This window comes from Priapulus caudatus, unplaced genomic scaffold (assembly GCF_000485595.1).
Source record: "Priapulus caudatus unplaced genomic scaffold, Priapulus_caudatus-5.0.1 Scaffold22, whole genome shotgun sequence".
In the NCBI taxonomy this organism is placed as follows: Eukaryota; Metazoa; Priapulida; class Priapulimorpha; order Priapulimorphida; family Priapulidae; genus Priapulus; species Priapulus caudatus.
The window spans coordinates 871,438-888,031 of record NW_014577083.1 but is presented as its reverse complement, the minus strand read 5'-3'; the positions used below and the strand labels follow the sequence as shown (position 1 = coordinate 888,031).

The 16,594-nt window shown below is 43.9% G+C and overlaps 1 protein-coding gene across 1 annotated transcript in view; it reads right to left on the bottom strand.

Moving 5' to 3' along the window:
- Positions 1 to 209: 209 nt before the first annotated feature.
- Positions 210 to 16,594, bottom strand: part of LOC106813078 (matrix metalloproteinase-16-like) — a 39,128-nt gene continuing 22,743 nt past the window's right edge. The window contains 7 exon segments of the mRNA XM_014817133.1: positions 210 to 839; positions 8,587 to 8,759; positions 9,507 to 9,648; positions 10,000 to 10,142; positions 10,365 to 10,541; positions 16,202 to 16,279; positions 16,281 to 16,361. Coding sequence (XP_014672619.1) covers positions 570 to 839; positions 8,587 to 8,759; positions 9,507 to 9,648; positions 10,000 to 10,142; positions 10,365 to 10,541; positions 16,202 to 16,279; positions 16,281 to 16,361 — 1,064 coding nt within the window. The 3' untranslated portion in view covers positions 210 to 569.

Here is a 16,594-nt window from a genome sequence, read left to right as displayed (position 1 = left end):
ATCTGGTGTCTTTTTTTTTTACTCCGCTCCCTTGCATTCTTCTTTCCTCTGTATTTGTGTGTGTGTGTGTGGTGTGTCCTGGTGCTCTCCCGCGCTCTGCTGTGTGTGTCGTGCTGTGTGTGTTTGCGCGTGTGCGGTGTGGCGTGTGCGTGTGCGTGTGCGTGCGCGTGCGCGTGCGCGTGCGTGCAGGTTCTCTCTTCTTCTCTTCATTACCCTCCACCTCATCTTTTTCATGTACCATAAACTTATCCAGCTATTCTGGTAATCATCCAGCCTCAAAAACATTATTCGACCGATCTTCACCTCGAAATGATGTGCCATCATCTTCTCATGTATATCTATATTTCTCTTGATATCTGCTGCCATATCTGTAAATTGGCACATCAGCACAATTTTGTAGCTTAAAGATTCTATCCGGTGCTCAATACAATAGATCATCTTCCAGACAACGTCTTGAGATCTCTGCCTCTAGGTTCCTGCACTCTAAATCCTCTAGATTTACCCACACGCACGCACCTTTAATTTCTCCGTGATGACATCTACACCGATGCTCGCGATATCGAACAGTATCATAGCATCGCCAACAGCTGATATGCAGCTAGAGCAGCGAGTGATATCACTCCTGGGCAAGTAAGCGACGTCGCAGCGTTGCGATTCGCATCCGTGTCGGCGCCGTCTCTTTTTCCGGGACTGTCCGAGCGGGCGTGTCCGTTCAGGGGCACGGTGACATTCTCCCATGTGTTGTGATTAGTGTCCGCTGATGGCGACGTGTCCTGCAGGTCCTCGGAGGAGCAACCGAACCACCACTTACCAGTGGATCTCGGGTAGCCATCTTCCACCTAACAACAGACATGATTCACGTGAGAAGGCATCGTTCGAATAGTCGTGATATTAACACGTGAGGGGAATTAAAATTATAAAAACTAAAAATTAAAACGGGGAATTAAACCGTCGTGATATTAATTCGTGATATTGCATACGACGCAAGGAACCTCAGCGCCGTCGTTAATGTTGACGCTAACTGCCACGTGACGCCACGTTGACGTGACGCTAACTGTCACGTGAGGACGCATCGTTCGAATAGTTGTGATATTGCACATGACGCGCCGTGAACAATGAACGTCCGCGCCGTCGGTAATTTTGACGCTTGATGATGATGATGATGATGATGATGATGATGATGATGATATTCGTTGACTTAGATGTTGATCATGTATACTACTGCCATGAAGGTGAAGTATTTTGTAAACTCATCTCCATTGAATTCTCAAATTGTTATTACTTGTGAGTTGTGTTATTAGCATGCATAGGGTAGACGGTTTTGTTAACCAATACATGCTGAGAATGTGGTTGAGACTCTCACTCAGTCATATACCAAGAGATTTTGCATGAAAACTATATAAATGTACAGTACCGGTTAATTGTGTCGTGTTGCTAACGTACCTACTATATGTACTACGGCTTGTCAAAGCTTTATATATACAGCTGTGTTTTTCACACTCATGTAGTAGTTGCAAATGACAGTGTTAGCAAAAAATAGCAACTAATATCATAACAGTTTCATGCGTCTTTTTAAAACTCTGGTACTCACACCAACAGTTCATAAGAAGATAACAATAGCTTCAAGCATGAAACATTTATATCTCATTGATATTCAGTGTTAAAATGATTTTTTAACATGTGATACTTAATTAGAATAAGTTAGAAATTATCTTTCGATGTCTGAAATTGCTAAATAAGTGGCCAACAACGTCCGTACTTGAATCCTTAATAGTTCCTTTGAATTGTTTTACTTGTGCATTTCACTCATAGGTGAGTCTAAAAATTAGACTGTATTCTACTATTCTTATTACTAATTAATAATTAAATATTAATTCAGCGATAATAGTGGCATAGCTTCTCGTACTATAGGTAACTTATTTATTGTAGTCAAAAACTTATTTATTAATGCAACCTATGTCCAGCTTCTGTTCCACTGCATGTTCGTGGCTGTCAGTAATGACAACACCGCATCAAAATGGCTTCAGCTACATTGTTTACATTTAGATTCTAACGATCTTAGTGAAAGAATGCATCCTCGGTTTTTCGAGGGTATTCAAAGTTCAGGTCAGTGAATCGGACACCCAAAATCCTCTGACAAAAACGGCATCTATTTTCTTATTCGTCGGGAGAAGTAGCCGACGAAATGCAGGAGCGTGTGTTGCTGCAGAGTATTAGCACACTTTGGTGAGTGCGGTGATTGAAGTGCATAATCCGTGTCCATAGTGTGAAGTCGGCTAGTTGACACTGATGTCCTATGGCTGTGTAATAATGACTCAAATCTAAATATTATGCTGATCGTATTTATATTCAGTGTATAGGATCTATTTGATTAAAATAGCCTCGTTCTAAAAGTGGAAAACAATGGTCGTTGGTCGACCAGAGGCAATCTCAGAGGTCATAGCAGCAATGAGTGTGAACTATTGGTTGGGCTCTATGTATGATTATTATTATATTATATGTTTAATATATTGGTATAGTTATTAAAGAAGAACTCGTTTCCTTAATGAAGTTTTATTTCACTAGAAAATGTAAGCGACACGCTGAAACAAATGAAAGGGAACTAATGTCAATACAGTATAACGATAACTGTCAGAGTTCTTTCTCTCCGTTAATATAACTAAATATCATAACTGTACAGTTATTTATCGTAAATAGTTCTTTACGAAACGATACGTTTGTGAGCAGTTGTGCTGGATTGTTAGCTACGCATGTTAGCTGCTGCCATGTCCTTTTAGTTTCATTTAATAATTGTATTGTTACTTGCCAAGGAGTTGTTTGTGCGTGCGTGTGTGTGTGCGTGCGTGCGTGCGTGCGTGTGTGTGTGTGTGCGCGCGCGTGCGTGCGTTTGCACCAATATTTGTAGTTTATAATATAACATGGAAAAGTCATAATCAGTACAGAATTTCGTGTTCATTATTTATTTGGCATTAAATGATGAACAGACTCTGTTTATTGTGTACTCTTGATATGTTTTGTATGATTTTTGTGCCAAGTTTGTGTCACTTATGTAATGTCAGTACTATCACATGTATATTCATTAAAATAAAAGACAATCCATTAATTTCATATCTGTATTATGTTTATCAAGTGTCAGTTGTTCAAGTGGGCAAGCTTTGTTGCCTAGCAATGCTCGACGTGGGCTATTAGGTTCGGGGACCGCGCACCCCAGAAATGTTTTGAAATTTTAAATGTAAAACCCGCAATCATGTTCATTCTTGATTATTTTAAACCATTATGAATCGGTTTGTGAGACATGCAATGCAGAGGACGTTATGCCGGTGAAATCGCAATCATCAGAATACGTTTTAGGCGATAATTTGTATTCCTGTTTTCATTCATAAATGTGTGGGAATTCCATGCTTTTCTCCCTCGCGTGAGAGAGTAGGATGACACCTAGTTGATTCTTACGTTTAAATTTGGACACCCAATTAAGTAATTTCAAAGTTTCAAAATATAAACCGTTGGAGGATAGGTTATGCTAAAGGGATAATGTATATATATATATATATAACCACTTGTTTTTTGTCTTGCTGGTTGAGAATGTCGAAACGGACGAAATGTTTTTTTCTGCTGAGTCACGGAATAGGTCGTAATACTCTGTATAATATGCGTATAAATCGCGTATGATAACGATATAGCACCCAAATTAAGAATGTCTCGTTATATAGATCGCTAAATTTAAAAAAACGATGCTAGCTTCTAGCAGCTTAAGGACCACGTCTTCTTTATCACTACATACACACACCCGTACGCATGCACACACCCGCGCGCATGCACACACAGATAGAAACACTCGCATTAAAAATTACAACACCTTTAATATATAAATGTACACTGCTATGGCGTTTACAGCAAATATTCACATTGATCCACCTGTTTATATCGTATACTACCTCAGGTGAGAAGAACCAATCACATAGCTTCAAGGTTGGCCATACCTGTTTATTATTTAGGTATGGGTGACATGACCGCGTCCATACATCAAGGCGCGTCGCTAAATGTTATATACATTGAGCAGAAAATTGCACAAATGGTAATTTCTAAAACCTTAAACACAGAATTCGGCCTGTATGTCATGATGGTATTATAATATTAGCTCTAGTTATACAGTGGCCTTCATTGCATTACGAGCACGCCCGAAAGCCCCCGAACAATAGCGAAGGTCATCTAAACTGTCCGCCATGTATACAAGGCAGGACCAACGCTGGTGTGACTAGGACGAGCGACTCAGAGCGACTACCCATGTTAAACTATGCGATCTGCTGTATGCACACACACACACACACACGCACACGCACGCTCACACGCTCGCACGCACGCACGCACACACACATACACACGCACACGCACGCACGCTCAACACGCTCGCACGCACGCGCACACGCACACGAACGCTCACCACGCTCCCCGCGCTCCACGCTCGCACGCACGCAGCACGCACACACACACCAATAGCACACGCCAACACGCAGCCACGCTCGGATCCCGCTCGCACGCACGCTCACACGCTCGCACGCATCGCTCAGCCACGCACCGCACGCAGCACGCAACGCACAGCACGGACGCACGCACGCACGCACACACAGCTCGCGGCGCGCAGCACCACACACACGCACGCACGCCAACACGCTCGCGCGCACACACACACACACGCACGCAAGTTGGGGCACCAGCGATTGTAAAAGTGGAGAGTCAAGACAAGGAAAATGTTGGGGGGCAAAATGTGTGTGATCGCGTAGGCGCAGAGAAACTAATGGGGGGGTGCCAGCGACAATGAGTCCGTGTGGGCGTCGCAGGGGGCGAAGCCCCCCGGAAGCCTTGAACTTTTAGCAATTTTTGAGGTTGAAATCCAAGCCTCTGTATGCAGAATATACACTCTGTATGAAAAAACACGCTTGTAGAGCATTTCTGACCCATATTCAAACCTTCTATATCTTACTGTAGTGCGCTAGTCGTGTAAATCAAGGCTTCCACGGAAATTGCGGTTTGCGGTAAAAATAAAGGGGAAAATCGTAGTGGCGAAATGGAATAAGAAGCGGATAATAGTTCGCAAAGATCGGAAGTGTTGGGAGAGTCTGTCCACTCAATAAAAAGTTCAAATTGATATAGCATACAGCTAGCTGTGACAATAAACCGCGTCGGCGGACGCGATTTGAAAATCTCAATGTTTGTAAGCACTTCCTCTGCTCTATCTACTCAATTAAGAACATTTCGTGATGGTATGCACCGCAAGTCTGCTCACAGTCGGTTATAAAGCTTTCTTGTGCGAGTTTAGTCCATTTTAAACCCCAGAGATGAAAGGCCAACATTTTGGGTCTATTGGAGTAAATCTTAATATTGTTATTTCTCCTGTCAGACCTCGTGTCTTGAAAAACTTTGTTTACAGGAGACTGACTGGGCGAGCAAACTGGGGGGGGCGGAAAATAGGTTTTGACTGGGGCATTTTGTCCCATGCCCTCCGTGGTGTTCGCGCCACGTGCGCACATGGCACACCACACACCACAGACGCATGGACCGCACAGCACGTGGCACACACACGCCCCGGACGCACGCGCGCGCGCAACACGCACGCAGCACACCACCACGCGCGACGCACACACACGCACGCACCACGCACGCCGACTCGCACCCTCGGACACACAATAATTATCCCCCCCCACACACACACACACATACAACACACACCGCACCGCACGCCACGCAACGCCGCTCGCTCGGCACACGGCACACATAAACACACGCACACATACACACACGCACACACGCCCACGCACGCACGCCACGCACGCACGCACACAACACCACGCACACACGCACACACACATCGGGAGTAAATAATCACATATTGTGATTATTTACTCCTGATATATATAATATAATATAATCGCAACTACTACATAAGCCTAATATATACCATTTAATCGATGGCCACGTGTTATGAGATTAGAAGCTATAATACACGACATCATGTGCTACGCGTTCACGATATCAAACAAGTTATTACAAAATTTCAGGCGTTATGAGAACGCGAATGGTTGCAGCGGTGCCGTGCCCGTAGCTCGTCGACATCTCGAGCGGCGCGCGGGCTTCCAGGTACAATAACCATGCATGACACAGCTACGCCTTAATCCAAGCAATTGCGCAATCACGACATTATGAAGAACGATAGAGGAAGCCTTTTAAATTCGTAGTAAACGTTCTTACAAATTCTTAAGCCCGCCGCACACGCTGTGGGAACTTGGTGCGCCAATTTGGATGCACTAATAGAGATTATATCTCTCATTAATCTCTATTATGTACTCTTGAAAATATCAAACACTGTGAATCACAACCCCCAGATCGAAGGATTATTGCATCCGCACACGCATGTAGAAATTGCTGTCGCGCACCTTCCACTATAGTGAACTTAGTTCCGCACAAGTTCACCGCATGTGTGTGCCGGCTTGTATCCTCTTTCCATCCACTTCATTTAAGTGCCGCTCTTTACTTCTTCCACCATGGCCATTCTCTGGCGTGTCTCTTTTTTTTTTTACAATCGGCTGCCTTTTATTCCGGGCGTCCGGCCTCTCTCCCGGTATGTGTGTGTGTGTGTGTGTGGTGTGTGTGTGTGTGCGTGTGCGTGTAGCGTGTGCGTGTGGTGGCGCGTGGCCGTGCGCGTGCGCTGGCGTGTGCGTGCAGGTTCCTCTCTTCGTTCTCTCATTACCCTCCACCTCATCTTTTTCATGTAGCATAAATCTTATCAGCTATCTGGTACTGCATGCCAGCTCCAAAAACATATATTCGATCGATTTCACTCGGATAATGATGTGCCATCAATCTTCTCATGGTATTACTATATTGTCTCTTTGATATCTTGGCTGGGATATCTGTAAATTGACCACATCAGCACAATTCTATGTAGCTAAGATTTTGTTCCGGTGGCTCAATACAATGAGATCATCTTTCCGACAAACATCTTGAAATCTCTGCCTCTAGGTTCATGCACTCTAAATCCTCTAAGATCTTAACACACACTGCAAGCATTTAAATTTCTACTCGTGATGACATCTACCACGATGCCGCGACTATCGAACAGTAATCATAGCATCGCCAACAGCTGATATGCAGCTCAGAAGCAGCGAGTGATTATCACTTCCTGGCAGGTAAGCGACGATCGCAGCATTGCGAGAATTTCGCATCCGTGTCGGCGCGTCTCTTTTTCGCGGACTGTCCAGACGGGCGTTGCTCCGCTGTCCAAGGCACGGTGAAATTCTCCCATGTGTTGTGTTAGTGATCCGCTGATGGCGACGTGCCTGCAGGTCCTCGATGAGCAACCGAACCACGCACTTACCGTGAGATCTCGGTCAGCACATCTTGCCACCTAACAACCAACATGGATTCACGTGAGAAGGCTCGTTCGAATAGTCGTGATATATTCAACGACTGAGGGAATTAAATTATAAAAACTAAAATAAAAAGAGGGAATTTAACACGCGTGAATTTAATACGTGATATTGCGGCATAGACGCGAAGGAACATCACGGCGCGGTCGTTTATGGTGACGCTAACAGTAACGATTGATGCTAACTCATGTAATGTTGACGCCTAACTTGAATGTTGACGCTAACTCTGTAATGTTGAATGCTAACTCCGTAATGTTGACGGCTAACTCATGTAATGTTGACGCTAAACTCAGTAATGTTGAGCTAACTTGAGTAATGTTGAACGCTATACTGAGTTCCTTAGGTAATGTTGACGCTAACTCAGTAATGTTGACGCTAACTCAGTAATGTGACGGCTAACTCAGTATATGTGATTATCGTTATCGCGTCATATCAGTAATGTTTGACGCTAAACTCAGTAATGTATGACCGCTAACCATCAGTAAATGTTGAACACTAACTTCAGTAATGTTGATGCAACTTCAGTAATGTTGAGCTAACTCAGTAAAATGTTGACACTAACTATAGGACCATCCAGTATTTTGACGGCTAACACTCGTAGCAAATGTTGGACCGTAACTCAGCAATGTTGAACCGGCTAACTCAGCAATTGTTGCTAACTCAGTAATATTGACGCTAACTCAGTAATGTTGATGCTAACTCAGTAATATTGACGCTAACTCAGTAATGTTGACGCTAACTCAGTAATGTTGACGCTAACTCAGTAATATTGACGTTGAATGCTGGGAATCGCTGCGACGTTAACGCTGAACGTTACGGTTGGTAGTTTTAGCTGAAGTGTGTCTTGAACGTTAACGGCAACGCTAACGACGACGGGAACGATGATGCTAGCGACCACGCTAAAGGTGATGCTAACGACAATGTTAACGACAAGGAAAGTTACTACGTCTACGTTCTCGTTTACGCGCTAGCAAAAATAAGCGCACTTAGTTCTCATGTCCGGAATGAATGAAGTTGTTTGTGTAGAAACTAAAAATGGTCTCTATAGCTGGTAACAGCTAGTTACAAGTCGAGTTATTACACTAGTTACTACTACTACATTAGTTACAGCTCTATAAGCTGGTTACAGGATGAGTTTTAAAATGGAATACCCTGACAATACCTCAAATTCGCCATCGTTGAACTTATAGTATTGAGATCCTCTGAAGAAGTAACTCTTCCCATTTTTCCATACGAATGTCGCATCTATTCTTGTCGGTAGTCCAACCCATACGGACATGTGCTTTGGATAGCCTGCGTCTAAGCTGTTGTGGCTGTATCTGTAGTATTGGTCATCTATAGCGAAAAGCACGAGTAAGTATACGCAATGCGATATGAAGTATTTTTTCGTGTAAGCAGATATCATGTTGCGACCGTTTTTTGAATTGCTATAAAGAGGAATTCAGTTAAGAAGTAAAGCACATGAAGTGCAAAAACAGCAGGAAAGATGAATATTCACCAATGTTTGGATTGTCAAGTTAATTTAGACTACATGCAAAAGTTTACGACATGGTTCAAATCATAAAGAGAATGGAAGAATATTTCTGGGTGTGAGAAAAGTCTCTGGAACAAGAACAACAAAGTACTCTTTGAACTATGAACTATTAACGCACAGATCTCACCAGGAGTTAATAAAGACAAAATTTGTATTTATTATTAACTCCTGATATCACCTATATACACAGATGAAACAGTTGCAAAGCTGCTACCAATCACAGAATATGTAAATTAAGTCACTTCGCATCTGACAGCAGCAGTTTTGTAGCCAGCATAGACGAATCCCTATAAACATGACACCTGTTAACATATCCCTATAAACATGACTGGTCTTCGAAGCTAGTACAACAATCGGTTGTTATCGCATACTCGTGTCTCTTCTACTCCGCTCATACAATTTTACTTTCCTAGCTTTTATAACTGTGGCTATATGTAACTAATCAACCGGATGCTATCTACGTGACACCCGAACTGTTTATGTCATGCCACATGGTGACATCCGGATGATGACGACCACGTTGTCGCGCGACCCCACTTTGCTCACACCTTTGATAAAGTAGGCCTTTCCGTTACCACCCCAGGCAAATGCAGCTGATATGTCAGCAGGAATTCCAGGAAACCCAACAGAGATGATCTTCGGGTATCCGGGCATCATTTCTTGATTCACAAACTTCCAATATTTATTTCCCTGCAGACAAAATAAACCATATATTTCTAAATTATATCTAATTATTCACGTGTTAATGTTTGATTTAAAAATTTTTTTCAATAGATAGATCAACGTAATTGACTAAAAGTGATGTTGATTAACGGATTAATTTTTTTTGCTCTATTTGATGATTAATTAAATCTCTAAATTGATTCTCATTAATTAACTGGTAGATTAATCAATCACTCTGCATGCTTACGCTTGAACTACGACATATACGACATATACACCTATAGCTAGCAATAGTACTAAATATGTAAGGCTAAACTTGGAAAGAACTTGAACAAGAATGAAAGAACTTCTCAACAAAGAAGTTTGGAAAATTCAAACCTTGAAGAAGAACGTCTTAGAATCGAAATTCTTGGAGGTAAGTGCTGCATCCAAGTCTCCCGGTAGACCATCCCAGTCATCAGCGATACGCTTTGGATAGCCGGGTTCAAAGCTGTCATCATTTAACTTCCAGTACCAATCACCTGTAATCAACGCACGGATAGTCACAAGGTATAGGTGAATTCAATATTCCGCCAACTACTAGGATAAGGCGTTCAACCGCGCATATCAAAAAAATTTCTGAACGCATATATTTGTATGTGTTTGCACGAATTCCTTGGCCGTCTGCATGTGTGTCTGTTTGGTCTCTCGATCCATTCATATGTGGCCTTGTCTATATGTCTGTTTCGTATTACGTGAATCACCTTTGAATACATATGTGCTATCATCCAGCGTCGTTGTGATGGCATCAATGCGTGGTGAGAGACAGATATCGGGCTTTCCAGGCGTCAACGTTGGGTGTGGAGAACTAGTCGTTGCTGATGGGGCAGCTGATGACTTTTTCTTGTCTTTATCCGCACCTGAACGACTAGATGCTGTACCTGGGAGCAAGGAAATCACCAATAAACAGAGCGCAATATAAGCAATAGCCTAATGCGTTGTCCCAAATGAAGTATTGGTCAAGGTTCTGATCATACCACAGCAGTGGGAATTGATGGCAAAGAAACGTATGCTGCAGCAATGATGCAGTCAGACATCATGTCACATCATGCATGGAACGATGCAGACATCATGTCACATCATGCATGGAACGATGCAGACATCATGTCACATCATGCATGGATCACGCACGCACACACGCTCGCGCGCACACACACACACACGCACGCAGTGGCGGCACCAGGATTGTAAAAGTGGAGGGGCAAGATCAAGACAAGGAAAAATGTTGGGGGCAAAATGTTGTGATCGCGTAGCGCGAGAACTAATGGGTGGGGTCCAGCGACAAAGTCCCGGTGGGCGTCCAGGGGGCGAAGCCCCCGGAAGCTCTGAACTTTTAGCATTTTTGAGGTGAAAAATCAAGCCTCTGTATGCAGAATATACACTCTGTATGAAATAAACACGCTTGTAGAGCATTTCTGACCCATATTCAAACTTCTAATCTTACTGTAGTGCGCTAGTGTTGTAAATAAAGGCTATCCACGGAAATTGCGGTTTCGCGGAAAAATAAAGGGGAAATCGTAGTGGCGGAAATGGAATAAGAAAGCGGAAATGTTCCGCCAAAATCGGAAGTGTTGGGAGGTCTGCCACTCAATAAAAATTCAAATTACATATAGCTAGCTGTGTAACATAACCGCGTCGGACGCGATTTTGAAAATCTCAATGTTTGTAGCACTTCTCTGGCTCAATAAGAACATTTCGTGATGTATGCACACTGCAAGTCTGCTCACAGTAGGTCTATATAAGCTTTTTGTTGCGAGGTTTATCCATTTTAAACCCCAGAGATTGAAAGGCAACATTTTGGGTCTATGGAGTAAAATTAATATTGTTATTTCTCCTGTGAACTGTGTCCTTAAAACCTTTGTACAGGAGCTGACTGGGGAGCAACTGGGGGGGGGGGGGCAAAAGTTTTGACTGGGGCATTTGTCCCCATGCCCCCCGTGGTGCCGCCACTGCGCACATGCACACCACACACACACACGCATGGACGCACGCACGTGCACACACACGCCCGGACGCACGCGCGCGCACACACGCACGCACGCACACACACACGCGCGCGCACACACACGCACGCACACGCACGCACGCACCCTCGCACACACATAATACCCCCCCACACACACACATACACACACACGCACGCACGCACGTACGCACGCTCGCTCGCACACGCACACATAAACACACGCACACATACACACACGCACACACGCACGCACGCACGCACGCACGCACGCACACACACACGCACACACGCACACACACACATCGGGAGTAAATAATGACCATTAGTTGTGATATTGCACACCGAGGGACGAGCGGACGTGAACAAAAAACGGTCAATGCGCCGTATCGGTAATTTTGACGCCGCCTGAACTCAGTTAAATGTTGATGCTAACTCAGTAGAATCGGTTGACGCTAACTCAGTAATAGATTGGACGCCCTAACGCTCATAATGTGACACTATCTAATGTCTAACCTCAGTTAATGTTGACGCTAACCAGCTACTTTGACGGGCTAACTCAGTAATGTGAAGGTCTGAACTCAGTAATAGTTCTACTGTAATTGCTAACCTCACGTACACGTTGACAGCTAACGTCAGCTAATCGTTGAGCACACAACAGTAATGTCTGACGCTAACTCAGTAATGTTAGACGACTAACTCCAGTATTGTCGCCTCGAAGCTTCAGTAATGTTGACGGGTGACTCTGACTCCAGTCGAGTTGCACGCTGACAAGTATAGGTTGAGCGTTTAATCTGATCGCTGCGAACGTGGCGCTGATCTCTAACTGAGATTCTGCTTGAACGTCGCTGTCAAGCAGTAACGACGCTAACGACGACGGGAAAGATGATGCCTGGAGCGACCTACGCTAAAGGTGAGCTAACGACAAATGTTAACGACAAACGGAGAGTACTACGCTCTACGTTCGTCGTTGTACGGCGCGTAGCAAAAGGATAAGCGCACTTAGTTCTGCATGTCGCGGCATATGAATGACAGTTGTTTGTGTAGAAGACCTAAAAATGGTTGTCATATAGCTGCTGTCACAGGCTATGTTAACGTCGAGTTATTCACTATTAGCTACTACTACACTAGTTAATGTCTATAAGCTGTGTACAGATAGAGTTTAAAATGGAATACCCTGAGCAATACACAAATTCGCCATCGTTGAACTTAATAAGTATTGAGTACTCTCGAAGAAGTAACTCTTTCCATTTTTCCATACGAATGTCGCATCTATTTCTTTGTCCGTAGTCCACCCATACGGACACTGTGCTTGTGGATAGCCTTGCGTCTAAGCTGTTGTGGCCTGTATCTGTAGTATTGGTCATCTATAGGCGAAAAGCACGAGTAAGTTATACGCAATGCGATATGAAGTATTTTTTCGCTCGTACAGCGATAATCATGTTGCTTGACCCGTATCTTTTGAATTGCTATAAAGGGAAATCAGTCTAAGAAGTAAAGCAGCGACGAAGTGCAAAACAACAGGAAAGATGAATAGTCCCGAATGTTTGGAATTGCGAAGTTTAGACTAAATGCAAAAGTTTTACGACATGCATGGGTCAAATCATAGAAAGAGAATGGAAAGAATATTTCGGGTGTGAGAAAGATTACTCTGGAACAAGAAGCAACAAAAGTACTCTCTTGAACTATGCACTATTAACGCACAGATATGCACCAGGAGTTAACTAAAGGACAAGGCTGCGAAAATTTTCTTTATTAACCGATCCTGATATCACCTATATACCCAGATGAAGCGTTTTACGTGATATTATGATGCCAAGGAGCATATACCGAATGCAAAGCTGGGCTACGCAATGCACAAAGGAATTATGTAAATTAAGTCACTTCGCATCTTGACAGGAGCAGTTTTGTAGCCAGCATAGACGAATGCCCTATAAACTGACACGCTGGTGTCTTCGAAGCGCCAGTCACAAGCAATCGGCTTGTTATCGTATACTCGTGTCTCTTGCTAGCTCCGCTCATACAATTTTACTTTCCTAGCTTTTATAACTGTCGGCTATATGGTAATAATCAACGCGGATGCTATTACGTGACACGCCGAACTGTTTATGCATACGCCACATGGTGACATCCGATGATGACGACACCGCACGTTGTCGCGCGACGCCCCACTTTGCTCACACCTTTGGATAAAGTAGGCCTTTCCGTACCACCGCACAGGCAATAGCAGCTGATATGTCACAGGAATTCCAGGAAAACCACGAGAGAGTGATCTTCGCGGTATCCGGGGCATGCCTTTCTTCGATTCACAAACTTCAATATTTATTTCCCTGCAGACCAAAATAAACCATGAATATTTGCTAATATATCTAATATTCACGTGTTAATGTTTGATTTTAATGTACCGATCAATAGATAGATCAACGTAGATTGACTAAGAAGTGATGTTGATTAAGCGATTGGATGTTTTTTTTGCGGGTCTATTGATGGATTAATAAATCTCTAGACATTGATTCTCATCTAATTAACTGGTTAGATTAATGCAATCACGTCTGGCCTTACGCTTGGAACTACGACATATACGCAGCATAACACCTATAGCTAGCAATAGTACTAAAATCTGTAGGGCCTTAAACACTTGAAAGAACTTGAACAAGAATGATAAGAACTTCTCAGCAAGAGTTCTTGGAAATCAACGACCTTGAAGGAAGACGTCTTAAGAAATCGAAAATTCTATGAGGTAAGTGTGCAATCCCAAGTCTCCCGAGGACCCATGCCCAGTCATCAGCCGATACGCTTTTCGGATAGCCGGGTTCGACAAAGCTGTCCATCATTTCAACTTCGCAGTACGCACATCACCCTCGTAATTCACGCACCCACGATAGTCACAGTATAGGTGAATTCAATATTACCGTCAACTACTAGGATAAGGGCGTTCAACCGCGCATATCAAAAAATATTTCCCGAACGCACATATATGTGTATGTGTTTGCAGCGAATTCCTTGGCCGTCTGCATGTGTGTCTGTTTGGTCCTGCCGATCCATTCATATGTGGCCTTGTCTAAATAATTGTCTGTTCGTATTACGTGAATCACCTTTCGAATATCATATGTGCTATCATCCAGCTGTTTGTGCAATGGATCAATGCGTGTGAAGACAGATATCGGGCTTTCGCGCGCCGTCAACAGTTGGGGTTGGAAATCTAGTCGTTGGCTGATGGGGCCAGCTTGGATACTTTTCTTGTCTTACCGCACCTCGAACGACTAAGGCAGGCGTACCTGGGAGCACAGGAAATCACACAATAAAGGGCAGAGAGGCTCGCAAATAAAATCAATAGCCTAATGCGTTCGTCCCGAGAAGATGAAGTATTGGTCAATGGTCTGATGCATAACACACGCATGGGCAATTGAATGGCAAAGACGTATGCGGCAGCAATGAATGCAGTCAGTCATCCATGTCCACATCATGGCATGACGAATGCAGAACATCATGTCACATCGCATCGCATGGATGATGCCAGACCATGCATCGTCACATCCATGCATGGAATGATGCAGACAATCATTAGTCACAATATCATGCATGGCAACGATGGCAGACATCGTGTCACCATCACTGCATGGAACATGGCAGACAATCGCTCGTCACATCATAGCAATGGAACAATCAGACATCGTGTCAGCATCATGCATGAACGCACCTGCACAGACAATCGTGTCACTTATGCATGGAATGATGCAGACATCGTGTCACATCATGCATGGAGATGAATCCAGACAGACCATCATGCCTCACATCAGCATGGAACGATGCAGACATCCGTGTCACACTTATGCCATGAAGCAATGCAGAACTCGTGTCACATCATGACCATGGAACGATCGCAGACATCGTGTCAGCAGGTCGATGCGCAGTGGAACGATTGCAGACATTGTGTCACATTTATGCTGGCAATAATGCAGACATCATCGTTAGCATCAGTGCATGGAATATATGCCAGACGATCATGTCACATCACGCACGCGAAACAATGCAGCACATCATGTCACATCATGGCCAATGGAATGGATGGCAGACATCATGTCATCATCATGCATGAACGATGGCAGTTACATCGTGTCACATCATCCATGGAACAATGCAGCGGATCTCGCTGTCACCTTATGCATCGGAATCGATGCAGACCATGCATCGTCCATTCATGCATGAAATGATGGCAGAACATCATGTCACAGGATGGCATGGAACGATGCAGACATCGGTGTCCAGCATCATGCATCGGAACAATGCAGACATCGTGTCACCATTATGCATAGAACCGATCAGCACATCGTGTCACACTCATGCATGGAACGCCCGCAGAGACATTGTGTCACATTACTGCATGGAAATAATGGCAGACGATCATGTTACATCATGGCATCGGAATAATGCAGACATCAATGTTAGCGTTCAATGCACCAAAACAATGCAGACATCGTGTCACATCATGCATGGAACGATGCAGATATCATCTCACATTGCGCATGGAATGATGCATTCACCATGTAACCCGTGCATGCAATGATTGTGTCGTACCGTAAAGTATCTGTATAGCCTCCACGTCGTCTCTGTGAGTGTAGTTGTTTCCTCGTAGCCACGATAGAACGGAGCATGATGGCGTTCGTTCCTTTCATCAGAATGCGACAGTCCCAACGAGTGGCGAGCTCGTGCGACGCTACTTGGAACAGATTCGTGCCTGAAATCGTTTCCAATTTTTATCACGTTAATGCTCAGAATATCTTTGTTTTCTGCGCCAAGTTATTGCATATCGTATTTAGCGAATCGGTGACTGTGCAGCACTGCTAATTTTTTGCGAAAGGTGTCAATTGAAGTAAATATAGTATTGCTTGTTCAGCTTTCTTTCTGTTTTTTACACTAGCCGGGGGGGGGGGGGGCTTCGGTCGTTGTTGTTAATGATATCAAGCTTTC